This window comes from Bombus affinis, chromosome 7, assembly GCF_024516045.1.
Source record: "Bombus affinis isolate iyBomAffi1 chromosome 7, iyBomAffi1.2, whole genome shotgun sequence".
NCBI classification, from domain to species: Eukaryota; Metazoa; Arthropoda; class Insecta; order Hymenoptera; family Apidae; genus Bombus; species Bombus affinis.
This window is the reverse complement of record NC_066350.1, coordinates 10246165-10274029: the sequence shown is the minus strand read 5'-3', so window position 1 is coordinate 10274029 and position 27865 is coordinate 10246165. Positions and strand designations below refer to the sequence as shown.

Genomic DNA, 27865 nt, shown 5'->3' with positions numbered 1-27865 from the left:
CTTGAAACATGAAATTCAAATTAAAACTAGTTCATGCTAAAAGTTTTGTGATATTGATTTCATTACATTGATATGAACAAACAAATCATGATACAACATAGATATTTAATGTGAATAAATAAATAATTCGTTAGGAAAGAAGCACGCGAATGAATCTTATCATCGCCGACATCATTTGTTGCAATCTACTAACCGAGTGAAAAAATCGGTTAGTATACCTTTAAGATTCGATTGGAGAGATAAAGGAGTAATTACGCCAGTACGAAATCAAGGATCTTGTGGTGCTTGTTGGGCTTTCAGCACCGTTGAAGTGGTTGAATCGATGTATGCAATCAAAAATGGAACTTTGCATATGCTGAGCGTACAAGAAGTAGGATATTTAATATATGTTCTTAATTGTGGTAAAAAATGAAGGTAAAAATCTTTTTTCTGATTTCTTTGATAGATGATTGACTGTGCGAAAAACAGTAATTTGGGATGCGAGGGAGGGGACATATGTAGCTTGCTCTCGTGGTTGTTAGCGACTAAAGTTCAAATATTTCAAGAGTCAACTTATCCGCTTGTAGGAAAGACGAGTATGTGTAAACTCGGGAGGTAAGTATATTGAAATAAATAAAAATATATTTAAAGGATATGGAACACGGACAACAATTAATTTTAAGATATTGTTATTGCAGAATGATAGACAAGGCATCTGGTGTAAAAATACGGGATTTTAATTGTGATAAGTAAGAAAATTGCATTATATATTACATGACATTAACAATTTCAAATGAAAGATTATATTTAAGTATTAGACATTTTCAATCGGTAAAAAAATGAGACGTAACGTATTATGGCATAAATGTGTGTTATTTTGTACATGTATAATTAGCTATAAATGTCTTTCTTACATAAGCTAACCGGTTTGTGTTATTTGTATGACATGAGAAAGTTTCTTCTTCTTCTTACGAATCTAATTGAATGAAAAGTTACTTGAAAAGTTAATTAAATTTTGCTAACTTAAAATTTGGATAAAAAGTTTTCATTTGTTTGTTAACTAAATAGCTGTTATCTACAATCTATAACGAATAATATTCGCCTGCAGCGTTTGCCGTTAAGAAGATTAAAGGTTTAACGGACTTTAGTTTCGTAGATGCAGAAGATGAACTGTTGATAACAGTGGCCACTCATGGACCAGTGGCGGCAGTAGTAAACGCTTTATCTTGGCAAAATTATTTAGGTGGTATAATACAATATCACTGTGATGGTTCCTTTGGTAATCTGAATCATGCTGTGCAGATAATAGGATACGACAAATCAGCTGCCATACCACATTATATTATAAAAAATTCATGGGGAACAAACTTCGGCGATAAAGGTTATATGTACATAGGAATAGGCAATAATTTATGCGGTACGGGCTTCTTATTTTGTATTTACACATAATGGAAACTTATTAATTTTATATCGAATCTTTTTTTTGTTAACAGGCATAGCGAATCAAGTTTCGTCATTAGATATTCTTTAAGGTGATCTTTATAAACGGAGATGTTTGTAAAAAGTATTTTATATATCGGTCCTAAGATGTATAGATGTGTTAGAAAGCGACTATAATATTAATAACAATAACATTCATAAGATTGTATTTCCAATATTTGTTATACAATTGCGGCCATTTGTATATTTTTTACAAATATTCTAATATATATGTTAAAGTAAAATAAAATAAAATAGAGATTTATGTCGTCGTTTCTATATTTATGCGTTTGATACTTCATTACCCATCCTATTTACGTATCTTAACATTCATGGTATCAAGCCTTATTTCTCTATGTATCATCCACTGTACATCCAGAATTGTTTTGATTATCATCAGGATTCCATCCGTTACAGTCAATGGATAATTTTGTCTTCATTTGTTTCGTTAACGGCGGAATCATATGGCGAGGTATTAAAAATGTGGACAAATTAAATAAGTCTAAAAATACTTTATACCGGTCACTATCAACGAAAAATATATGTTATTAATGAAACACGTCATTTAGAATATTTTTCATAAAAACATATAAATAAGTATACCAACCTTAAAGTAGATTTTAAGTATTGATATCCCGAAGATCCTCCGGTTCCAAGCTGTTGGGAACCAATCATTCTTTGAACCATCAGAACATGATTATCTGGCGGGCAAAAAAGAAATTCAAGTATTTTACTCACTTATAAAATGCTTAGATCAAGTAAATACATTTTCTTACATCTCCATTTAGTAATTAGAGAATCGATATCCATTAATGCGGTCAAAATTTGATGAGGTTGACTAAACCTTGGTTCGTCGCGGTATAACGTAATCATCACCGCACCTTGAAGAGCGCCGAACTCGAATTTTCTCTCTCCTCGAGATACGAGCGCATTATGAAGAGATTCGTTGAAGATCGTCTCGAATACTGCTTTCCGAGAACGTACATTTGCCAAATGATAATTTCTGTCTTGTTCCTTCGTATGTTTCTATGAAAACAATGAGGAGCATTAGCGCTTCTCCAAAATAAAATTATTTGCATACGTAAAGCAAATGATTACTTGAGCAAGTTGCTCCTGCTCGACGAGGAGTTCCTCGACGGATTTTTTGTATTTCCCCCAGAAATCAAAGTCATGAGGTTCTAGACCCGGTGTCCTTGCTAACCATTTCTGAACAAGGCAACTGAGACTAGGTTCATCTTCCGAACGTTTAATCGCTTCGATAGCTTTTGGATCCCTTCCGAATGCTCTGGCGTAACTTTGATTATACTTGACTCTATGCTCCTGTTTCATACCCAACTTATTCTCCAATAAACGAAACTGTAGCGATTGAAAACCCGAAGCTGGGCATAGGTACTCTCTAAATGCCATAAAATCCAGTGGCGTCATGGTTTCCAAAATTGTTACTTGGTCCACTAGCAACTGGAAGATGCATATTCGTATGAATATTGAAGAATGTCATCTTTTGGATATTAGACATTTTCAATATCGAATATATGTACATCTTTAAGGTCTATCTATTGTCTTTGTATACAGACGTTCAATCGATCTTACCGAGTCTACGCCTAAGCAACCGTACTTGCATTTATATGGTTTCCGCGTTTATGCTCCTATCGTACGAGGAAGAAATAATCGTTAAGATAGTAATAATTCTTTTACAGCTATTCTAATAATCAAATTTAAAAACATAGACATGAAAGGGAAATAAAAAATCAATAACATTGAATATGGTCGTAACTCAAATACTAGTCTCGTTATGGTTTCTGGTGGAAACATCATTTTGAATAGCAGTTCTAAAAGGACACGATTGTATTCCGTATTAAATCCCACTTACTTAACCCTGCTATATAATTTTTCAACAGAACGAGAAAAGAAAATGTGGTAACCACACCTGTATTCTGTGGTATGGAAAGAGCGCCAATGCGCTTGTTGCCTAACTGATCTATGCATGTCAGTGCGGGGTGTCGCATATCGTCCAGCGGTATTAACTTACTTAGATCCCACTGTTATTTCTACAGTTCCCACAGTCTTTCTTATTCCGGCATGAAAGAGGAGGAGAAAAGTGATAGTAATGAAAAAGTGTCGCATTGCTAAGAACCTTGATCCGCTTAGTAAACTTTCATGTGATATTGGTTATACGACAATCGTGAAAAGCGTACAATATTTTAAAGAATATTGTTTTTAAAACAGATGATTTGTAAAAGGGAAAGAAATGTGAGTTTACAGAGAACAAATCCTATTAGCGCAAGTCGGACTTGATTTTTCATTTCTTCTTTGATTATTTGAATTTACTCGATAAATATAAAAGTTTTCGTTATTTGATTAATTGAAAATACGTCTGTTTCTGCAGATGCGTGTTGCCATCTGCGTATTATCGTGTCTTGAAAGTTTCAAATATTTTTTGTAGTATCTTCTACTTGTGATTTGTAAAGTAGCACGTATGCCAATTTTGAAGGGTAATGTTCGAAATGTGATTAGATGTAACGTTGAAGCACCCTTTGTCATAAGTATCAATGCTCTAATTGGCTTCCGATTAAGGGTCGTTCACATTCCTTCCATCACTGTCATTGTCAACATATGGCCACTGGCCTTCTTTTCCTAGAATATAGGATTACCCGACGATGTGCGCGTTGCGCGGGAAACCTATTTACCGTTATTTTCCTCATTATTTAAACAATCTTTTATCGTTCTACCGTTTTCATCATTACATCCATGAGATAGGATTATCTCAAGGATTTCCTACTTTGCTTACTTTTAATATGAGAACGATGCGGTTTAATCTCTTCAAGATTTCCAGCGTTCTTGATTCGTTCAGAACTTGGGAAATTCGAGTCTTCTGGAGAGCAGTGAGATTGTTAGAGGTACCATTGAAATCATAGCTGCTTGGTTCGGAGTTGAAAAGTACTCTGACCGAGTCCAATTCGTAGATAATTTGTTTGAACCAGAGTTCATACGCTATGGATTAAAGATAGAAAAATATAATTCCTTTGGTAGTCATTCTTTTTATCAAATTAAATTTCGTGTATTACCCTTTTTACTTAAAAATATACCAATTATTATTATTATTTGAAACACCGTTTCGAAGAAAACTGATCTTTCATCATTTTTCTTGTGCTATCTTTATCCTTCTTCATTCAATTGCAAATATCTAATTTCTATTATCTATAACATTATTTAAAAAAAAAACGAGTATCGTGAAATATTGGAACATATATTGAAAAACGATAAAGAAGCTAGATAAGATAATTTAACTAAGAATGACAGTATAGTATCTGAAATAATTTTTAATGGCATGAGTAATATATGCTACATATATTACCATAGAGGAACAGGAAATTAATTTTTGATACAAATAAATAAAGTCAAACCTCTGTTGCATAATATAGTCCATAATTTGTTACGAATGTTACAACGATAAAAATTATTACCCTGATGAGTGATGATAAAAAGATGCTCATCGTGCACTTCCTTGTTGTATTCAACGCTTAGTAACCTTTGTGCGGTTAAGATTTTATCCAATCGAAGGTATTCGCCGTAAAGCATACCCGAACCTTCGGCCAACTGATCAGTCTCTTGATGATCAGTTTCATGATCTTCTCTAAAAACAAATAATTCAATTTTATCGTTAAATTTAAATTCATTAATTTATATGTTATTTAAAGCACTCCATATTCAATCCAAAATGTAACGGAAATTATTTGATTCAAAATGTCAGATATCATTTCGCACAACGATTAATTTTGACGATTATTTATTCTTAAATCGAAAAAATGATTATTGTCGAAGGAATGTACAATTTCATCATTTAAATCAAGAATTAGCAAGCATTACATAGATTTCGATATAACAAGAAAATATTTTTAAAAGATTACTTACGCAATACCACCTGATAAGGGACACGCCATTTTTTATTCTACCGAAAATATCACGCGTGCTTCAAATTCTATTTGTCGAATTGTTCTATAGTTATATATGAAGTTAATATGTCACTTTGAAACAACAATTAAAAGTTGAACAATAAATAAATGTCACGATAAATTACAATGCTAACAGTTCACTTTAGGCAAGCTCTCGGTTCAGGATGACATTTTGTCAAGTTTGAACGAGCACCACTCAGTTGCAAATAACATAAACGGATACATGTTGTCAGCAAGGTGGTTGAGCCACAACTGAACAAACTGAATGACCACCGACCCGCGAAACTATCCCTCTTATATTTCCAAGTTGGACGGCACGTGAATGAACGATTGATTGTTGATTAAGCTTCTTTGCCTGTTTTTGTATATTAGAAAGCTATCTATAAACATTCTAGTATCTGCGAAGAATGTTATTACACTACTTCGTTTGATTATTGACAGAAGAATTTTGTTTTCTACGGGTTATCATGTATGTATATATGAGTAGAAGGAATAGAGTTTTTTAATCGATAAGCCGATCCTTCTATTACACGTGTTTTTATTTCCGCGATTACAGAATATCGATCATCGAAATATCGAATATATAAAAATTAGGAGTTTCATCATTGATAAGTGGTCTTTAATCATATTAAAGATGGCATAATAACTAAAATGATTCAGAATTATGAACGATTTCATAAATTGTGAAATTCATCTTGTTATTCTACGATATGCTTATATATGTTTTGATCGATAATGCAAAATCTACCTGTACTACTGTTAGAAACAAAAATGGCATTCGTTTACCTGCTCCGAAACTGATAGTCATAAATAGACATGTGAATGCTAGGTGTCGCGAGAATGAACTTTTTAAATCAGCATAGTTGCATGATCGGGACGATAGATCTCGCAAACTATGTGATTGAGTGGCAAATTTATAAAATTCATTTTTTCACATCTTTTTATCGTTAACGGGTTTAGCAAATTATAGGAATTGAAGATATTTTTCCGAGTAGATATTTCTACACATATTTCCACAGAGTATTGAAATATTTTTAATTCATGGGATCGTTAATCTTTCGTAATATATTAATTGCTTTTTCTTTCGCTATCTATCAACGTGTTATCGTAAACGGTCAGAACATCGATAGTTTTCGTATTGCGGAGAGTAATGGAACATTGCGTAACATTGACCCTGCCCTCATTTATCAGATTATTTTGTGCTACGAATTCGTAACGCTTTTGAAATTATGCTTGGTTATATTCGTTGTCCATATGTAATCCAGTGCCGTACCAAGAATAACGTATCGTCGAATTTGTTTTCTTATCAGTTACAAGACTGTTGTAATGATTATATGTAGTATCATTTAAAGATACTTCGATAATCTTGAAATCTCGAAAAAAGTGGCAACGAGAAAATATTTTTGACCATCAACATATTTCCCCCTTCGTACCGAATATTCTTTTCTATTAATATTTTTTCCTACCACAAAAGATAAGTGAGCTATTTAAGATGGATGCAAATATTTTTTGCAGCTACACGCAAGTTAATATAATCGAAGAAGTTCGATTAAAATTTCGTTCCAGTAAATGGTGATCAGATACACCAGCTCAGCGAATCATTGAAAAATTTCACGGCCACGTATTTTCCAACTTGTCGCAAACTTTAACGATATAAACGCGATAATTGACTCTCGAAACAATGATAATGACATGTTAAGAGTTTCGCATATCGCATGTATAACGGGTATACCTATATTTATAAAAGATATCTGCAAAATATTTCTAACATTTTTATCAGTTAGTCCAAATGAAATTCTGCTGTGTACGATCTGTTTCATCCTCTAAATGATCAACCGAATGTTTATCTGTTTACTAACTTTAGAACCTTAACAATGTCAACGGGCAAGGTTGCTGTCGCATATTATCTCTCTATTCGTTTCTCGTTGAGACAGAATGTATCGTGTAGATGTTCTCTTGTTAAATTGGTCAGTTAACCAGACAGTAGAATACTTTCAGTGGACCGAGAACGATCAGCTACAGTAACTATTTACGTGTATCTCGTGAGAAAGTTAGTGAACCGTAGTTACATTATACATTATACATTTGATTTCCATTGACACGATGAACTTTGTCTATATGTAATGTACATTGTCGGCCATGAACGCAAGCGCAAACAATCGTTACATTTGTTTATAAAGGTAGGAGATCTTTGTATTACGTGATTTACATATTAAACATCAAATTTTTATACTTGTATTGAAATTAAGAAAAAAGAAAGAAATATTTAATATGCAAAAAATTGTTATCAACGAAATAATGTAAGTGCGTGGAAGATGATCAAATTAAATTATAATAGAAGATAAATAAATAACTCGTCCTTGAATATTTACAGTTGGTAGTTTACTTCTGAAAGGAGTACAAAGATAAATAAATAACTTTAATATTTACAGTTGGTAATTTATATCTGAAAGGAGTACAATCCGATAAACAGGATAGGCAACTTGAAGTGCTGAACGTTACTATGTTAATCGTATATACATGTAGTACGATTATAATAGAAGATAAATAAATAACTCGTCCTTAAATATTTACAGTTGGTAGTTTACTTCTGATCTCTACAAAGATAAATAAATAACTCGTCCTTTAATATTTACAGTTGGTAGTTTACTTCTGAAAGGAGTACAATTCGATAAACAGGATAGGTAACTTGAAATGTTGAAGGTTACTATGTTACTTATATATACATGTACGATTATTTATTGCAAACAGTCTTTTGCGGACGCTGTTCATATATCTCTTGAGTAAGTATCGTTACTAAGTCATCACGTGATAATATCGAATTATGTATCATAACGACTATATAACGCTGTTAAATTGATAGGTTCGCTTATCAGAAATACATTTTCTTAAATATTATAATTAAATATATGTTGAAAATAATAACTTGAGTTCGTGCTCGCTATCCATATGCAGATGCGTTGGTTATAAGAAATAGTAATTACAAGATAGTTCTAGTTACAATCGATAGGTTTAAGATGTTCTTTTGTTTTTTATCCCTAATCCATGTAGGAATGTGGTTTTTTTTTGCTCAGAACGGTGTGATAGATTTATCCAAGGTATAAAATAATAGCTATTGTGATCCTACCTCTGAATATAGAAAGGGCCCAGGTTCAATAGTTAGTTATTATTTTTATTGAAAATATTATTAATAGTAGTAATATTGAGGAGCGCAGAAGATAACCTTAAAAAAAGAAAGAAAAAAGTGCGTGATCGATGATTCATTGTTGAATATCATAAGGGCGCTTTATCGAATAAATAATAATTGCTTACGTGCTAATATAGTTATCAAAAGAACACAAAAATGTTGAGCAGGGCGAGTTAAGTATTGAAAGGGTAAACAAAGAAAATTACGACGCGTGGAAATTGCAAATGGCGGCAATACTAGAGCTACCGGCATTTGAAACGTAGCCAATCTTTACCAAAGTCGGTCGAAATGCCCGGTCTTTAAAAAATACGTAATAGTAGAATATTTTTATATTTATTGACCTCTTATTATCTTACAAAAGGAATTCCATGTTCTGAGATCATAAAAACTATATAATAACTTTAATAATAACAATAAGTACAATAATGAAGAATATTCAGTACCAAAACTTTTGGTAATAAGAATGTTAAAATAAATTTTCATTGGTAAATATAAGAAGTATAATATAAGAATACAATAATAAGCGCAATAAGCGTAATAGAATAAATAAAATACAAATATAATTTAAATTATTAGATACAAAATTTATCATTCATCACATTTCTTATAAACGTAAGCTTTCTTCTGTGTGCATTTCTCGCAAACATTGTCAGCGGCAAGTTCTTCTACTAATTGAAACATAAAATCTTTTCTGGATATCTGCTCACCTGTGGTTTTCTTATTTAAAATTCAGGAAATTATGCCAGCTAAATCTAAAATATTAAAAAATACTTGAAGTGGCCATCTTCTTGATCCCGATTTCACGATATATTTTCTTGCCATTTGGTCTGCTATATCTACCCCAAATTTTGTTTTATTATAAAATTAGACCGTTTCAGGTAGGTCCTTTTCACTTTTTCCTAAGTAAGGAAATCCATTTACAACATACTTTATTTGAATATCAGATGCCAGCCAAAATCTAATTCCGAACTTGCCGGGTTTATTCGGTAAATATTGCGTAAATCTGCATCTGGCTTTGGTTGGGAAAAGTAGCTCGTCTATTGTAATGTTTGCACCAGGTTTATAGCAATTCTGGCTGTTTTCAATAAACTTATCCCATACCGATGATATTAGTGCAAATTTGTCATTTTTCAAACGTTGACTTCTATCATCTTTTTGTCAAATCGAATAAATGTCAATATTTCAACTCATTTCATTTCGACTCATTGTGCTGGAAAAGAAGCTTGGTCCCCATTTTGTATTCCACAAATATGAAAGTTTCAAATTTTTCGCTTCGTATGCTCCCCGTACAATATTCTAAGGAATGCTTTCAATTTTGTTTCTGTAAGAATCCATTTTTTACCCAAAACTCGAGAGGCTTCTGATTCGGTGCAAGATATATGTTGCAACATATGGCTGTCGATCAGTAAGGAAAGTGCGCTAATTACTTTATCTTTCATGATACTTTTTTTGCATATCTCGTGGGCCGGTTGTGTCTTTGAATATATTGTGCAAGAGTAATCTCCCAGAAGCTGACCCTTCTTGAATTCTTTCCCACTTAGTTCCGTTTACGGCAATTTCATTTGGACTAGCTTGTACACTTTCAGTTTCACTTTCAGAACTTGAAAGCATCCGAGCACGTCTTTTGCGTACATTCAAAATGTTCTCTTACTCACTTTCTGAGGATTCATTTTCTTTGTCACTAATGTCACTATTACTGTTATCATTACAAATTTCAATTTTTTTCCCCTGGTTTACTTCATTCACACTCAGAGAATTCACTATCCTCGATATCAGAGCATTCCATTGGTATCCTTTTCAGTTTTTGCAATAATTCGAATGCTTCCAATTGTTTGCATTTTCAAGACTTGTAAAATATTGCTTTATAAAACGAGAAATCAGGTCTTATTCCAACGACTTTTTGAATTCATAGAGCCAATAAAAAATCAAAAAGTAAAATTAACGAATGACAAATTAGCTGAAATCAAAGGTAAAGGTACTGCAATAATTATTTAGTTATATAAAAAACAAACTTGAGAAATTTCGATTGGAAAACGCATTATATATACCAGAATTAAAAGCAAATTTGATCTCAGTATCAAAAGTTACAGCAAATGGAAAAGGGATTGTATTTACAAATAAAATGGCTACAATATTTGGAAAAAAAGATGAAATCGTTATTACTGCAATTCATAAAAAGGATTTATATATTGTAGATACAAAATTCGAATATATTGGTATGGTATATGAAAACAGAAATACACTTATGGATTGGCACTATCGATATGGACACTTAAATGAATCTGATTTTTGAAGATTAATAAATAAAAATATTGCAAATGGCCTACCTAACGTAAGATTGAATAAAATGAATACTTGCAAAATATGTTTGAAAGGCAAACAGGCAGCAACCCCAATGCCAAAGAGAACTGAATTAAAAATGTTGGAAATATTAGAACTGATACATTCTGATGTACGTGACCCTATAAGACAAACATCTTTGGGTGGAGCAAAGTATTTTGCTACCTTTATTTATGACACATTAAGGTTTGTATATGTGTATATCCTTAAGACAAAAGATGAAGTTAAAAAGGCATTTTGGAAATTTAAAGCTTTAGTTGAAAGACAAACGGGTAAAAAGATAAAAACTTTCAGAACTGATAATGGTTTGGAATATTTAGGAAAGGATTTCATAAATGAATTGGAAAATTGTGATATTTACAGGGAATTTACAACTCTCCATATACCTCAGAAAAATGGAGTAGCTGAGCGAATGAATAAAACAATTGTGGAGATGATATGATGTATGTTAATCCAGACAAAGTTACCTATCCAATTTTGGACGGAAGCTGTTAATATGGCGTCATATATTAGGAATAGGTGCCCAACAGTTCATGATAAAACACCATATGAAATTTGGCATAAAAGGAAACCAAATGTGAATCAAATTAAAATTTTTGGTACTGAAGCTTATGCATTAAATAAGCGGCCCGATAAAAGTAAATTTGAAGCAAGATCAACAAAATGTATTTTTATTGGATATTCCGATGAATTAAAAGCATTTGATTATGGGATCCAAGTAAAAGAAAAGTCATAATAAGTAGAGATGTTTCTTTTTTAAGAAATATTCAGTATCACAATGATGAAACTGAAAATGAACTTGAACAATTTCAATATGAACTGATAAGTCAAGAATTTGACGAAGAAATCTCAGAAGACATTCATGAGGAAGAACATGATGATGGTGAAAACATGAATCAAAATGAAAATTGTGTTCAAGATAGATTTGTGGTCAAGAGGGGCCAAGGAAGGCCAAACAATACGAACAAGAAATGTTGGTAGACCAAGGAAAATTTATAAAACTGACCCAATTAATCAATAAACGGTACAATTAGTTAATTATAATTAGACTGAGTCTATAGATGAATTATCATCTGGACCTCATGTAGAAAAATGGAAAGAAGCCATGAAAAAGGAATATGACAGCTTGATCAAAAATAACGTTTGGGAATTAGTAAAATGTCCAGTGAATAGATCTCCAATTGGATCAAAATGGGTTTTAAACAACAAATATAATGAAAATGGAAAAGTTGAACGCAGAAAAGCAAGATTATTAGCGGGAGGTTTAGCTCAAAAACCAGGTATTGAATACAATGAAACCTTCGCTCCCGTGGCACGATTAACTTCAATTAGAGTTATAATGGCCTTAGCTGCTAAATTAAAATTGGATTTATATCAATTGGATATAACCATGGCATCTGCTTATGTTCAAAATCCATTGTTCATCATTGTTTAGTTCAAAATCCAGTGTTCCACGGTCGCACGAAACATATAGACAACCGCCATCATTATATTCATGAGATTTTTCCAAAGGGAATCACTGGAATTTGCATCCATATGCAGATGCGTTAGTTACTAAGTTACTCATGTATACATGTAGTACGATTATTTATTGCAGACAGTCTGTAGCTGTTGACGACGCTGTTTATATATCTCTTAAGTAAGTATCGTTACTAAGTCATCACGTGATAATATCGAATTATGTATCATAACGACTATATAACGCTGTTATGTTGATAGGTTCGCTTATTAGAAATACGTTTTCTTAAATATTATAATTAAATATATGTTGAGAATGATAACGTGAGTTCGTGCTCGCTATCCATATACAGATGCGTTAGTTACAAGAAATAGTAACTAGAAGATAGTTCTAGTTACAGTCGATAGATTCAATCGATAGGTTTAAGATGTTCTTTTGTTTTTTTATCCCTAATCCATGTAGGAATGTGCAAAAAAGATTTTTTTAGCACAGAACGGTGTGATAAATTTATCCAAGGTATAAAATAATAGCTATTGTGATCCTACCTCTGAATATAGAAAACAACAATATATATATATATTTAATATTCATATATTATATATACATATTTATTTATATTTGTATAATATAATCTAACGTGTGAATATTAAATATATGTAGCATGAATATTTAAATAAGATGCTTTTATTTAATTTCAAGAAGAAAAAGTCATTTGCGTTATTTTTGTTTTGCCATGGAGACTACAAAGGGCAGAGGTCTAATCCGGTAAATAAACACATACATACCTGCTTTTATTTTATTTCGTCAAATTTCCTAACTCAATTTTCTAAAACTTTCGTGTGAAACATGGAACTCGCGTCGAATAAAAGTGAAAAGATAGGAAAGAAAATGAAGAAACTTTCCAAATTCATTTTGGTACTCGGTTAATTTTAAACGTATATCATATGACTTAATATGGAAATAATATAACTCAACTGTCGTTGACAATTAGTATCTAGTAGTATCCGTATTAGTTACGGATAAAGAGAACATCAAACTTGAATACGTGTATATTTTTCTAATTAGAACAGAATAGATAATATTTCTTGTTTTATGAATCACAGCATACATCCATACAACATCATATATGCATTTATGATGAATTTAGAGATACAGCGAATGGAGTATCCGTCATAATTCTTAGTACGTAGATTCTATTCTGTACTATATAGATAAATTAATACGTATGTACCATTTCTTTAGTTTCCTGCGTAGAGATATGAAATTGTATAGAAATTCACAGTCTAATTAACGGATGGAATTATCAATCTCTCGAGAATTAATGCTTATTCGCGCCAGTGACTTTTACTTATTTATTTCCTTGCCATGGTTTTGCACGGGCAAAAATGATTATTTGTATAACACTTTGCGCGACTGTAATGCAGAAGGACGAAGATATTGAAGGAAATTTGAAATTATAAAAAAGTTTAGAAAAATTAGAAAAAGTTATTTGTTAGTACATAGCAACGTAGGAGGTAAAAATCGGAACTGCAGTTAAGGTCGTTAACGTGTACTTGTATAGCGTAGAAATCGATGAAACGAATAGAATCGTGATTATTATTGCTATGGTTAGGTGATTTTTATTCTATTGTGTATGTGTAACAATACGTGTAAAAGAAGGATAGCAGGAAGTGAGAAAAGAGGTACATATATACCAGATACGTATGTATTACGTTACGTTACAGAAATCGGACCAACACCTAATAGATTCCACACAGATACCTGGTTCCCGTCATTTACATATATCGGGCGATAAGACGCGGAAACCTCTCTCGAGAACTCGTGTCAGGCATCGGCATCGCGGCGAACTGAGCGCCGATGATCAAAATATTATCCAATATCGAATCATCGATTATCTGTTTTAGCCAGTCGCTGAGAGAACATCAAGAGGTCTACATCTTCGCATAATACATTTAAGAAAATGAAAGTGAGTCGTTTTTTAAAATAACCATTTAGCACTCTCCTTACACGTATTTAAAATTACATTACGTTACACGAGCATTACTTTATATAAAATCGATGTAAAGATATTATTTTCTCTTGAAAGTATACTGATGTATCAGGATGTGTAAAAGATGAATTATTGTTACAGGAGTGGCCGGAAGTTACCATATACCAAAATGACATTAGTCCACACTGTCGTACCGTTCTAATGGTGATTAAGGAACTTGGGCTGAACGTCACGTTTCGCGAGGTTAACCTGGATAAGGAGGAACATCTATCAGAGGAATTTTTAAAAGTAAAAAATTCAACTCTTCCCAATAAACGAAACGCGTTAAAATGGAATTCAAATTTCTACTTGTTTCTAACTTTTTTTACCAGATGAATCCTTTGCACACGATTCCGGTGATGGAAGAGTGCGGATATGTTCTTACGGATAGGTAAAGCATTTTTATATCTTCTTGCTTGAATTCTTGATGTATTCATTTAATAGTTAGCATCGATTTCTTTTCAGTCACGCTATCGCATGTTTTATAATTGATGATTTGTCATATTTTGATTATTCTCTGTACCCAAAAGATCTCCAGGTACGAGCTCTGGTTAATCAGTATCTCATGATCGAAGCGGCGACACTGTTCCCTCTTGTGAAGCACACCATAGTGAGTAATTCGTTGTTCGTGTATACACCGAGGAGAGTGGGGAAGTTTATTTGTTGTATGTCAGATTTTTCACATCTTATTGTCATCTTATCCAATTGTGTCATCGGTTTACGTTTTACCCATCGTTGGGAAATCCGTTGCACGTATAAAACAATGGTGATTGCTAATACTTGTATAGTCAAACATCCAAAGGCCAGTTTTCCAGATTCACTTTCACCACGACTCGTATAGTAAGATAAAAGAATTTCATCGCGCTACAGATTTTCAAATAAACCGGAAGGAAACGCTTGCGTTATGTATTTACATAGTTGCATTTAGTTCGTGCACTCCTATCGATGGTGTTGCAGTAGACAAAGGCGGCCATCGGCGCGGCCGATTAAGTCGCGCGAAAGGAGGTTAATGCGATACGCTTTTCCGCGCGTATGTACGCGCAGGAGCATTATGTGATACCGGCAGGAAGTTCTTGAGCATCCTATGTACCTTTTACGGCGCCTAATAAAGTCGGCTAACTGCACATTTTTGTTCGCGATGGGCCAACTACGAGAGACTTGTTTTCGGACGTGTACTTCTATACATATACTCTTTTAAATAGTAGCAGGGCCGAATTAGTGTTACAGCAAGTTTTAAGCTTTCCGAACAGGAGAAAGAAGCGCGTTTTTGGTTAAGTTTATATGAATTGGAGAAAAAGATGAAAGATTCTGTTCGGCAAGAAATTGAAAATAGAGGATTATATTAATTTTGCTATGACCTTCGAATTTTTTTACGACTCAGTCTTCCCTCGGTTTCGAGGGACTAAAAAATGCTTTTAATGTTTTAAGAGGATCACTGGTATATATTTGAGAGAATCACGAGAGAGAAACGAGAGTCATGTATATGAATAATGATTTTTTAAATGTTTTCTCGAATTCAAGCAAATTTTCGAACGATCACTATATGACGTTTCTAGTTAGAAATCCAGGGGATTAATAAGCCAAGGTGAAAGCAACATATGGGAATAAATTTAGGAAAATATACAGATTCTTTTTAGAAACTAAGAGTTCACACTAAAAACCTAAATCTAAGCCATAGCGTTGATTATAGTATACGGTTGATTATAGTATAACGCGCGCGTTGTACATGGACTTAGAAGTTATACGAATTAACTTTGACCCTTGGAAATAAATGTGCGTCCGGAAGTTTGATGTTGTGCAGACTATAACGCAGTTGCTCATGACGTAAACCTTCTGCAGTGACAGATAATTTCACAGGCTGATGATGTCCACATCATTAATTCGGAATATTTATAATTTTTTTATTTCCTCGTTCATTCGAACTTACATTTTCTACACTTTATATATTTTTCCTTTTTATGTTATTTGTAACACTTCACTGTCATAGATACCGATAATGTTGGGACAAAAGTCTTCTATCTCCAAAGAAATGTTGGACGGATGTAAGGAAGCGTACTCGTGCTTGGATAAGCTTCTGGAAGGCAAGAAATGGTTGGTCGGCGACTCTTACACTCTCGCGGATATTAATTGCGTAACTGTGGCCAGCAGTATCTCTGTAAGTTTTTTAATTTTTATTAAAACGAATATCACAACGTTTCGAGGATCAGATAACATCTTTCCGAATGTTATCTCAAGGTTCTGATGGATCTGGATCAATATCCAAATGTAAAGGCTTGGATAAAAAGTTGCGAGGACGAAATATCGAGCTACAATGAATGCAATGTGCCAGGGCTTAAAAAGTTACATGCTCGTCTTCGTGCAGCACTTCCCAGTTCCTAAATATATAAAATAGCTATATATGTATATATATATATATATCTATAGATAAATAAGTATCATATATACATATATAGATGTATAGATATAATAAATATATCTATAGTCAGAGTGGAAGAGTGAGATGATTGATTTGATAATACGTGTGGAGTTCTAACAATTTTTTCTTAGTTTTTACGTATCATTTTTTAAATTTGTAATTTTCCTATAATTTGTTGTATACATAGTTGTATGATAAATACTAATAAAAATACACATATACTTATATCAGATTCATTTTAAAGTTTCTCTCTCTCTCTCTCTTAGCTTCACTTAAAAAACGTAAACAAAATGTCGTTTAATTAACGACGCATTATTCGATATAACAAGAAAATATTTTTAAAAGATTACTTACGCAATACCACCTGATAAGGGACACGCCATCTTTTATTCTACCGAAAGTATCACGCCTGCTTCAAATTCTGTTTGTCGAATTGTAATATATTTATACATGAAGATAATATGTCACTTAGAAGCAACAATTAAAAGTTGAACTATAAATAAATGTCACGATAAATTACAATGCTAACAGTTCACTTTAGGCAAGCTCTCAGTTCAGGATGACATTTTATCAAGTTTCAACGAGCATCACTCAGTTGCAAATATCATAAACGGATACATGTTGTCAGCTAGGTGGTTGAGCCACAACTGAACAAACTGAATGACCACCGACTCGCGAAACTATCCCTCTTATATTTCCAAGTTGGACGGCACGTGAATGAACGATTGATTGTTGATTAAGCTTCTTTGCCTGTTTTTGTATATTAGAAAGCTATCTATAAACATTCTAGTATCTGCGAAGAATGTTATTACACTACTTCGTTTGATTATTGACAGAAGAATTTTGTTTTCTACGGGTTATCATGTATGTATATATGAGTAGAAGGAATAGAGTTTTTTAATCGATAAGCCGATCCTTCTATTACACGTGTTTTTATTTCCGCGATTACAGAATATTGATCATCGAAATATCGAATATATAAAAATTAGGAGTTTCATCATTGATAAGTGGTCTTTAATCATATTAAAGATGGCATAATAACTAAAATGATTCAGAATTATGAACGATTTCATAAATTGTGAAATTCATCTTGTTATTCTACGATATGCTTATATATGTTTTGATCGATAATGCAAAATCTACCTGTACTACTGTTAGAAACAAAAATGGCATTCGTTCACCTGCTGCGAAATTAATAGTCATAAATAGGCATGTGAATGCTAGGTGTCGCGAAAATGAACTTTTTAAATCAGCATAGTTGCATGATCGAGACGATAGATCTCGCAAATTATGTAATTGAGTGACAAATTTATGAAATTAATCTTTCACATCTCTTTATTGTTAACGGGTTTAGCAAATTATAGGAATCGAAAATATTTTTCCGAGTAGATATTTCTACAGATATTTCTACAGAGTATTGAAATATTCTTAATTCATGGGATCGTTAATCTTTCGTAATATATTAATTGCTTTTTCTTCCGCTATCTATCAACGTGTTATCGTAAACGGTCAGAACATCGATAGTTTTCGTATTGCGGAGAGTAATGGGACATTGCGTAACATTGACCCTGCCCTCATTTATCAGATTATTTTGTGCTACGAATTCGTAACGCTTTTGAAATTATGCTCGGTTATATTCGTTGTCGATATGTAATCCAGTGCCGTACCAAGAATAACGTATCGTCGAATTTGTTTTCTTATCAGTTACAAGACTGTTGTAATGATTATATATAGTATCATTTAAAGATACTTCGATAACCTTGAAATCTCGAAAAAAAGTGGCCTCGAGAAAATATTTTTGACCATCAACATATTTCCCCCTTCGTACCGAATATTCTTTTCTATTAATATTTTTTCCTACTACAAAAGATAAGTGAGCTATTTAAGATGGATGCAAATATTTTTTGCAGCTACTCGCAAGTTAATATAATCGAAGAAGTTCGATTAAAATTTCGTTCCAGTAAATGGTGATCAGATACACCAGCTCAGCGAATCATTGAAAAATTTCACGGCCACGTATTTTCCAACTTGTCGCAAACTTTAACGATATAAACGCGATAATTGACTCGAAACAATGATAATGACATGTCAAGAGTTTCGCATATCGCACGTATAACGGGTATACCTATATTTATAAAAGATATCTGCAAAATATTTCTAACATTTTCATCAGTTAGTTCAAATGAAATTCTGCTATGTACGATCTGTTTCATCCTCGAAATGATCAAACGAATGTTTGTCTTTTTACTAACTTTAGAACCTTAAAAATATTAACGGGCAAGGTTGCTGTCGCATATTATCTCTCTATTCGTTTCTCGTTGAGACAGAATTCATCGTGTAGATGTTCTCTTGTTAAATTGGTCAGTTAACCAGGCAGTAGAATACTTTCAGTGGACCGAGAACGATCAGCTACAGTAACTATTTACGTGTATCTCGTGAGAAAATTAGTGAACCGTAGTTACATTATACATTATACATTTGATTTCCATAGACACGATGAACTTGGTCTGTATGTAATGTACATTGCCGGCCATAAACGCAAGCGCAAACAATCGTTACATTTGTTTAGAAAGGTAGGAGATCTTTGTATTATGAGATTTACATATTAAACGTCAATTTTTTATTCTTGTATTGAAATTAAGAAAAAAGGAAGAAATGTTTAATATGCAAAAAATTGTTTTCAACGAAAAAATGTAAGTGCGTCGAAGATGATCAAATTAAATTATAATAGAAGATAAATAAATAACTCGTCCTTAAATATTTACAGTTGGTAGTTTACTTCTGAAAGGAGTAAAATCCGATAAACAGGATAGGCAATTTGAAGTGTTGAACGTTACTATGTTACTTATATATACATGTAGTACGATTATAATAGAAGATAAATAAATAACTCGTCCTTAAATATTTACAGTTGGTAGTTTACTTCTGAAAGGAGTACAATCCGATGAACAGGATCGGTAAACTGAAGTATTGAAGGTTACTAAGTTACTCATGTATACATGTAGCACGATTATTTATTGCAGACAGTCTGTAGCTGTTGACGACGCTGTTTATATATCTCTTGAGTAAGTATCGTTACTAAGTCATCACGTGATAATATCGAATTATGTATCATAACGACTATATAACGCTGTTATGTTGATAGGTTCGTTTATTAGAAATACGTTTTCTTAAATATTATAATTAAATATATGTTGAAAATGATAACGTGAGTTCGTGCTCGCTATCCATATACAGATGCGTTAGTTACAAGAAATAGTAACTAGAAGATAGTTCTAGTTACAATCGATAGATTCAATCGATAGGTTTAAGATGTTCTTTTGTTTTTTTATCCCTAACCCATGTAGGAATGTGCAAAAAAGATTTTTTTGGCACAGAACGGTGTGATAGATTTATCCAAGGTGTAAAATAATAGCTATTGTGATCCTACCTCTGAATATAGAAAACAACAATATATATATATATTTAATATTCATATATTATATATACATATTTATTTATATTTGTATAATATAATCTAACGTGTGAATATTAAATATATGTAGCATGAATATTTAAATAAGATGCTTTTATTTAATTTCAAGAAGAAAAAGTCATTTGCGTTATTTTTGTTTTGCCATGGAGACTCCAAAGGGCAGAGGTCTGGTCCGGTAAATAAACACATACATACCTGCTTTTATTTTATTTCGTCAAATTTCCTAACTCAATTTTCTAAAACTTTCGTGTGAAACATGCAACTCGCGCCGAATAAAAGTGAAAAGATAGGAAAGAAAATAAAGAAACTTTCCAAATTCATTTTGGTACTCGGTTAATTTTAAAGGTATATCATATGACTTAATATGGAAATAATATAACTCAACTGTCGTTGACAATTAGTATCTAGTAGTATCCGTATTAGTTACGGATAAAGAGAACATCAAACTTGAATACGTGTATATTTTTCTAATTAGAACAGAATAGATAATATTTCTTGTTTTATGAATCGCAGCATACATCCATACAACATCATATATGCATTTATGGTGAATTTAGAGATACAGCGAATGGAGTATCCGTCATAATTCTTAGTACGTAGATTCTATTCTGTACTATATAGATAAATTAATACGTATGTACCATTTCTTTAGTTTCCTGCGTAGGGATATGAAATTGTATAGAAATTCGCAGTCTAATTAACGGATGGAATTATCAATCTCTCGAGAATTAATGCTTATTCGCGGCAATGACTTTTACTTATTTATTTCCTTGCCATGGTTTTGAACGGGCAAAGATGATTATTTGAATAACACTTTGCGCGACTGTAATGCAGAAGTACGAAGATATTGAAGGAAATTTGAAATTATAAAAAAGTTTAGAAAAATTAGAAAAAGTTATTTGTTAGTACATAGCAACGTAGGAGGTAAAAATCGGAACTGCAGTTAAGGTCGTTAACGTGTACTTGTATAGCGTAGAAATCGATGAAACGAATAGAATCGTGATTATTATTGCTATGGTTAGGTGATTTTTATTCTATTGTATATGTGTAACAATACGTGAAAAAGAAGGATAGCAGGAAGTGAGAAAAGAGGTACATATATACCAGATACGTATGTATTACGTTACGTTACAGAAATCGGACCAACACCTAATAGATTCCACACAGATACCTGGTTCCCGTCATTTGCATATATCGGGCGATAAGACGCGGAAACCTCTCTCGAGAACTCGTGTCAGGCATCGGCATCGCGGCGAACTGAGCGCCGATGATCAAAATATTATCCAATATCGAATCATCGATTATCTGTTTTAGCCAGTCGCTGAGAGAACATCAAGAGGTCTACATCTTCGCATAATACATTTAAGAAAATGAAAGTGAGTCGTTTTTTAAAATAACCATTTAGCACTCTCCTTACACGTATTTAAAATTACATTACGTTACACGAGCATTACTTTATATAAAATCGATGTAAAGATATTATTTTCTCTTGAAAGTATACTGATGTATCAGGACGTGTAAAAGATGAATTATTGTTACAGGAGTGGCCGGAAGTTATCATATACCAAAATGACATTAGTCCACACTGTCGTACCGTTCTAATGGTGATTAAGGAACTTGGGCTGAACGTCACGTTTCGCGAGATTAACCTGGCTAAGAAGGAACATCTATCAGGGGAATTTTTAAAAGTAAAAAATTCAACTCTTCCCAATAAACGAAACGCGTTAAAATGGAATTCAAATTTCTACTTGTTTCTAACTTTTTTTACCAGATGAATCCTTTGCACACGATTCCGGTGATGGAAGAGCGCGGATATGTTCTTATCGATAGGTGAAACATTTTTATATCTTCTAGCTTGAATTCTTGATGTATTCATTTAATAATTAGCATCGATTTCTTTTCAGTCACGCTATCTCCTGTTATATCATTGATGATTTGTCAGATTATGATTATTCTCTGTACCCGAAAGATCTCCAGGTACGAGCCCTGGTTAATCAGTATCTCATGATCGAAGCAGCGACACTGTTCCCTCTTGTGAAACACACCATAGTGAGTAATTCGTTGTTCGTGTATACACCCAGGAGAGTGGGGAAGTTTATTTGTTGTATGTCAGATTTTTCACATCTTATTGTCATCTTATCCAATTGTGTCATCGGTTTACGTTTTTCCCATCGTTGGGAAATCCGTTGCACGTATAAAACAATGGTGATTGCTAATACTTGTATAGTCAAACATCCAAAGGCCAGTTTTCCAGATTCACTTTCACCACGACTCGTATAGTAAGATAAAAGAATTTCATCGCGCTACAGATTTTCAAACAAACCGGAAGGAAACGCTTGCGTTATGTATTTATATAGTTGCATTTAGTTCGTGCACTCCTATCGATGGTGTTGCAGTAGACAAAGGCGGCCATCGGCGCGGCCGATTAAGTCGCGCGAAAGGAGGTTAATGCGATACGCTTTTCCGCGCGTATGTACGCGCAGGAGCATTATGTGATACCGGCAGGAAGTTCTTGAGCATCCTATGTACCTCTTACGGCGCCTAATAAAGTCGGCTAACTGCACATTTTTGTTCGCGATGGGCCAACTACGAGCGACTTGTTTTCGGACGTGTACTTCTATACATATACTCTTTTAAATAGTAGCAGGGCCGAATTAGTGTTACAGGAAGTTTTAAGCTTTCCGAACAGGAGAAAGAAGCGCGTTTTTGGTTAAGTTTATATGAATTGGAGAAAAAGATGAAAGATTCTGTTCGGCAAGAAATTGAAAATAGAGGATTATATTAATTTTGCTATGACCTTCGAATTTTTTTACAACTCAGTCTTCCTTCGGTTTCGAGCGACTAAAATAGTCTTTTAATGTTTTAAGAGAATCAGTGATATATATTTGAGAGAATCACGAGAGAGAAACGAGTGTCATGTATATGAATAATGATTTTTTTAATGTTTTTCTCGAATTCAAGCAAATTTTCGAACGATCACTATATGACGTTTCTAGTTAGAAATCCAGGGGATTAATAAGCCTAGGTGAAAGCGACATATGGGAATAAATTTAGGAAAATATACAGATTCTTTTTAGAAACTAAGAGTTCACACTAAAAACCTAAATCTAAGCCATAGCGTTGATGTTGTAAGCATGCGGTACGGTTGATTATAGTATAACGCGCGCGTTGTACATGGACTTAGAAGTTATACGAATTAACTTTGACCCTTGGAAATAAATGTGCGTCCGGAAGTTTGATGTTGTGCAGACTATAACGCAGTTGCTCATGACGTAAATCTTCTGCAGTGACAGATAATTTCACAGGCTGATGATGTCCACATCATTAATTCGGAATATTTATAATTTTTTTATTTCCTCGTTCATTCGAACTTACATTTTCTACACTTTATATATTTTTCCTTTTTATGTTATTTGTAACACTTCACTGTCATAGGTACCGATAATGTTGGGACAAAAGTCTTCTATTTCCAAAGAAATGTTGGACGGATGTAAGGAAGCGTACTCGTACTTGGATAAGCTTCTGGAAGGCAAGAAATGGTTGGTGGGCAAATCTTACACTCTCGCGGATATTAGTTGCGTAACTGTGGCCAGCAGTATCTCTGTAAGTTGTTCGATGTTTATTAAAACGAATATCACAACGTTTCGAGAATCAGTTGACCTCTTTCCGAATGTTTTCTCTAGGTTCTGTTGGATGTGGATCAATATCCAAATGTAAAGGCTTGGATAAAAAGTTGCGAGGATGAAATATCGAGCTACAATGAATGCAATGTACCAGGGCTTAAAAAGTTACATGCTCGTCTTCGTGCAGCACTTCCCAGTTCCTAAATATATAAAATAGCTATATATGTATATATATATATATCTATAGATAAATAAGTATCATATATACATATATATATATATATAGATATAATAAATATATCTATAGTCAGAGTGGAAGAGTGAGATGATTGATTTGATAATACGTGTGAAGTTCTAGCAATTTTTTCTTAGTTCTTACGTATCATTTTTTAAATTTGTAATTCTGCTATAATTTGTTATATACATAGTTGTATGATAAATACGAATAAAAATACATATATACTTATACCAGATCCATTTTAAAGTCTCTCTCTCTCTCTCTCTCTCTCTCTCTCTCTCTGTCTCTTAGCTTCACTTAAAAAACGTAAACAAAATGTCGTTTAATTAGCGACGCATTATTCGTCGAATGGCGTGCAGTAACGCTCGAGCGAAGGTCTCATTTCATTATTGTCAACATGCAGTGCATATCATTCACCGGATACGATGTTTCCCGGAAGGGTAGATAACTCGTATTCTGATTAATGTGTCTTTCTTTCGCGTATTTTCACTTTTGTTTTTTTGCGATACTCCTTTTGTATCTTTTTCTCTGATTTCTAGTGTTATCAAGGATATTTGTATGGTCACATGATCGACATTCGACCGTGAAGACCACACAAGGAGCAACGATTGCGAGCCATAGAATTTCTCCGTTGTTATCAATGCGACATAGGTCGATAGATAAACAAAAGAATGTTAGAGGATTCGTACAATTATACTCCACCGCATTTTTTGGTCTTGCTGGATCTAAAGTACACGCGATATTTTCTACACCTACACTCTTTCATTATTATATTAAAGACTAGTCGTGTCTCATAATATTCAACTAGATTAATTACATTATGAAAAGTTCAATATATTATGGAAAGTTCAAGATTGAATTTCGAGATGTTAGGCGATTCAAACAACTCTACCTTACCATGTCAAAGAGTCAGTATGGCTCAAGATACGATTGGCGTTGAGGGTCGAAGAAGAGGCGTTGTCAGAAGCAAAATATTACACGTTGTCGTCACCATCATTGCCGAGACAATATCATCGAGGGCCTGACGTCCTTTAATTCGCGTATCTATGATTATTACGACATGTCTTGTTTGCTCTGTACTCTGGATACGTTTACACAGCGGATCTATAAACTGCAAGCCTTCATCAGATTTTGTTATGCCTTTACGCCGTTTCGTAGCCGTGAAAATCGTGGCTGATATCCATTTTCTCGATTAGTATTCGAGACGTTTCATTTTCATCTGTTTCATAATTATTTGTATGGCAGACGAAAAATCAACTTGGGAGTTTCGAGTTTCACGAAATTGTGTGCCGTTATGACGTATGCGGAAATGGAAACGAGGAAGGTTGGTTTAATTGGTAATCAAGAAAATTCATGGTTTACAGTGACAGGTCAAAACTGTGTTGGCAACGGTTTGATGGAACCTACGCAATCGCTGACATTGAACCTGTTTATGGCACGGACAAACGTCTTTTTGCCTTCTTTTTTGTTACTCCATTGAAACTGGTTGCGACTACATTTGTAATAGTTCATCATTACACCGCGGTGCATCATACGTTTGATAGAAAGTTGCAAGAAATAATATCAATAATAGTAACTTGGTATGAATCGTTAGGTTTTCTGTTTAGCATTATTTGATTTTATATATTGATTTGTTTTGTAGATTTGCACAGATTTAAGACCAATCTCGTATATGGCACAGTGGATGCGCATGAGACATTCTGTTTCTCGTTGCTTCGTCCAAAAATAGATGCGAATCAACGTGATCTCTGCAAATCGGAATCTACGTTTCGTCTAGATTATTGCACTCGGTAGGTGGTTTCGAGGAATCGAACTGAACGAGTTCCAAGTTTCGCAAGAATCGACCAATCTCGTTTGGAAGAACCACCGACGAGAATCTGATTGTTTCCAGTTGGTTTCTAAAATTTCGATAATCATGAAGTATTGAAAATTAACAGAGACACACCGATTTGAAATAGACTGATTTTAATCTTTTCAAATATAAAATATTATGTAATTTATTTTCAGTAGCAATGTATTCAGGTATGGAAGATCGATAAGTAAAGAAATTATTACCTTGTTCGGTTAATACGCTCAACTACTGCACGTTTTGTAATATCGCCGATCTGTCTAAACGACCACTTTCATTGTCTTCTATGCGTGGATACTGTATGGAAAACAACGTGATTACGGGAAATGCACGCGTTGCACGAGAAGTCGATTAATTAGCCACCACTTCTTCCTTTACCGTGTTTAGTCGTCTCGCAAATGCGTCATACTTTACCTATTTCTTCCTCCTTGCCTCTCTCTATATTTATTAGGTAACTGTCGATATAACGACGGAGACAGGTTTTTCACTCTTCCTTTTCAGTGGGATCTCCCCTTGGCATGAATTCATGCAACCATTTCTTTACTTTTTGATATAGTCAGCGCATCGCCCGATACTACGTCGGTATAATGCAACGCATATGCAGCCCCGGCATTCTCGATTTCTACGAAATAGGACGCGGAGGGCGAGCTCTGGTCGGACAGGTTCTCTCGCTTTTTGGTTCTCGTTTTTTAAATACCACGTGCTTCGTATTTTTAGATTCAGCTATGCGGCTTAAAAAATACAGATAAATAGGATTGTCGATTCGGTTACGTGGAAATCCGCTATCCTCTTTCGTGTCCGCTAATAGGATTACCACCCGTGACTGATAAAGAGTAGAAAAAAAAGGAGAATCTCATTTCAGTCAACCAGAATGGACTTACCGTTTCCGAAAAGAAAAAAAAAAAAGAAAAAGAAAGAAGATGAAGGAAAGAATCAAGCATCTTCAGTTTCCCTTCCACGTAGCGTTCTTTGTATTAGAGACGCGAGAATATTTACGAACCACAGAGGAATCGCCTTTGAGCCATTTATTTCTCTTCACGCTGTGAGGATATTAACGAGGAGATGCGGTTGTTCGTTTTTTTTTCTTCTGTGATGTCTATCTCCCTTAAAGTCACCTCTACATACCTGAACCATCCCGTGACAAAAACACTTTCAATTACACACTCCAAGTCTTCTCGAATCTATTTAGTTCCTGCCTGGACAACCTTCGATTCGCTTCGATCGAATATTTCCCCGTCGATCAATATTTTTCTTGTTATATACTGCTTCGGAAAATACGATAAACGAACGATCGCTTAAATCGTTCTACGAAGAAGATCGTATCAACTTCTTGGCGAAGTCCCCGCACGAAAATCCTCGATCCATCTGCTCCTGTCGAACGAAGAAATTCTTTGAAACGCTGTCTGGAACTGGTTCACACAGTTTTTCACTGATATTTGGAACGAAGAGAGGTTCGTTTTTCGTATATTCGTTACGATAGATGTTGATTTATACGATGTTAATGGCAATTGTTAACGAAACACTGGTAGATCTTAGGTACATAGTGGCGAGAGTGAAAGAGAAAATAATGAGAAATTCGCCAATGAGAATGTAGGAAGGATCGCGATTAGATGTACGTTAGTGTATTCTTAAGATCTTACTTCCATGATTGGTTATAACGCATAAAACTTGAAGCCACCATGAAAGTACCGACCATAAGTATTAAGATATTATCTACTAGTACACTACTAGATCTATTAATATGTATTTGGTACAAATTGAATGTTTTTTACTGGTTTTACCCGCCAGTTATTTTAGTAAAAATCTGTTATTTTATTCGCATCATATATGGCTTGTAA

The 27865-nt window shown here is 33.7% G+C and overlaps 3 protein-coding genes and 1 long non-coding RNA gene across 26 annotated transcripts in view; 2 read left to right on the top strand and 2 right to left on the bottom strand.

Annotated features, from left to right (window-relative positions):
• Positions 1-1723, top strand: part of LOC126918638 (cathepsin O-like) — a 2611-nt gene extending 888 nt beyond the window's left edge. The window contains exons 3-7 of one of the 2 annotated variants that reach the window (XM_050726748.1): positions 135-370; positions 446-594; positions 663-728; positions 1128-1396; positions 1473-1723. In XM_050726748.1, the coding sequence (XP_050582705.1) occupies positions 135-370; positions 446-594; positions 663-728; positions 1128-1396; positions 1473-1510 (758 nt within the window). In that variant the 3' untranslated portion in view covers positions 1511-1723. The remainder of the gene's footprint in view (positions 1-134; positions 371-445; positions 595-662; positions 729-1127; positions 1397-1472) is intronic. The other variant, XM_050726749.1, reaches the window with a different exon arrangement.
• Positions 1599-17692, bottom strand: LOC126918633 (tryptophan 2,3-dioxygenase). Of its 2 annotated transcripts, none has more exons than XM_050726737.1 (7): positions 17197-17692; positions 4923-5092; positions 4247-4449; positions 2557-2916; positions 2235-2484; positions 2066-2159; positions 1599-1983 (listed from the first exon to the last, which is right to left on the bottom strand). In XM_050726737.1, exons 1-7 carry the CDS (start codon positions 17223-17225, stop codon positions 1812-1814), a joined length of 1278 nt encoding a protein of 425 aa, XP_050582694.1. In that variant the 5' UTR covers positions 17226-17692; the 3' UTR covers positions 1599-1811. The 2 variants fall into 2 exon arrangements, with proteins under 2 accessions (XP_050582694.1, XP_050582693.1); XM_050726736.1 differs by lacking the exon at positions 17197-17692 and adding an exon at positions 5371-5697.
• LOC126918645 (glutathione S-transferase 1-like) lies at positions 7460-24406 on the top strand. 21 transcript variants are annotated; one of them, XM_050726787.1, is made up of 8 exons: positions 8517-12577; positions 14122-14363; positions 14529-14675; positions 14759-14817; positions 14892-15036; positions 16414-16581; positions 16662-16826; positions 24158-24406. In XM_050726787.1, the coding sequence occupies exons 2-7, from the start codon at positions 14358-14360 to the stop codon at positions 16803-16805; spliced, it is 669 nt and encodes a 222-aa protein (XP_050582744.1). In that variant the 5' UTR covers positions 8517-12577; positions 14122-14357; the 3' UTR covers positions 16806-16826; positions 24158-24406. The 21 variants fall into 21 exon arrangements, with proteins under 21 accessions (XP_050582742.1, XP_050582734.1, XP_050582736.1 ...); XM_050726765.1 differs by lacking the exons at positions 8517-12577; positions 14122-14363; positions 14529-14675; ... (2 more) ...; positions 16414-16581; positions 16662-16826 and adding exons at positions 19178-19415; positions 19754-19907; positions 21632-21693; ... (2 more) ...; positions 22222-22366; positions 23753-23920 and having other exon boundaries at positions 24001-24406; XM_050726785.1 differs by lacking the exons at positions 8517-12577; positions 14529-14675; positions 14759-14817; ... (1 more) ...; positions 16414-16581; positions 16662-16826 and adding exons at positions 7460-7591; positions 21859-22005; positions 22089-22147; positions 22222-22366; positions 23753-23920 and having other exon boundaries at positions 14302-14363; positions 24001-24406.
• On the bottom strand, positions 24313-27865 carry LOC126918649 (uncharacterized). The gene is made up of 2 exons (XR_007711387.1): positions 26234-27865; positions 24313-26076 (listed from the first exon to the last, which is right to left on the bottom strand). It is a non-coding gene; the product is annotated as an uncharacterized LOC126918649 (long non-coding RNA).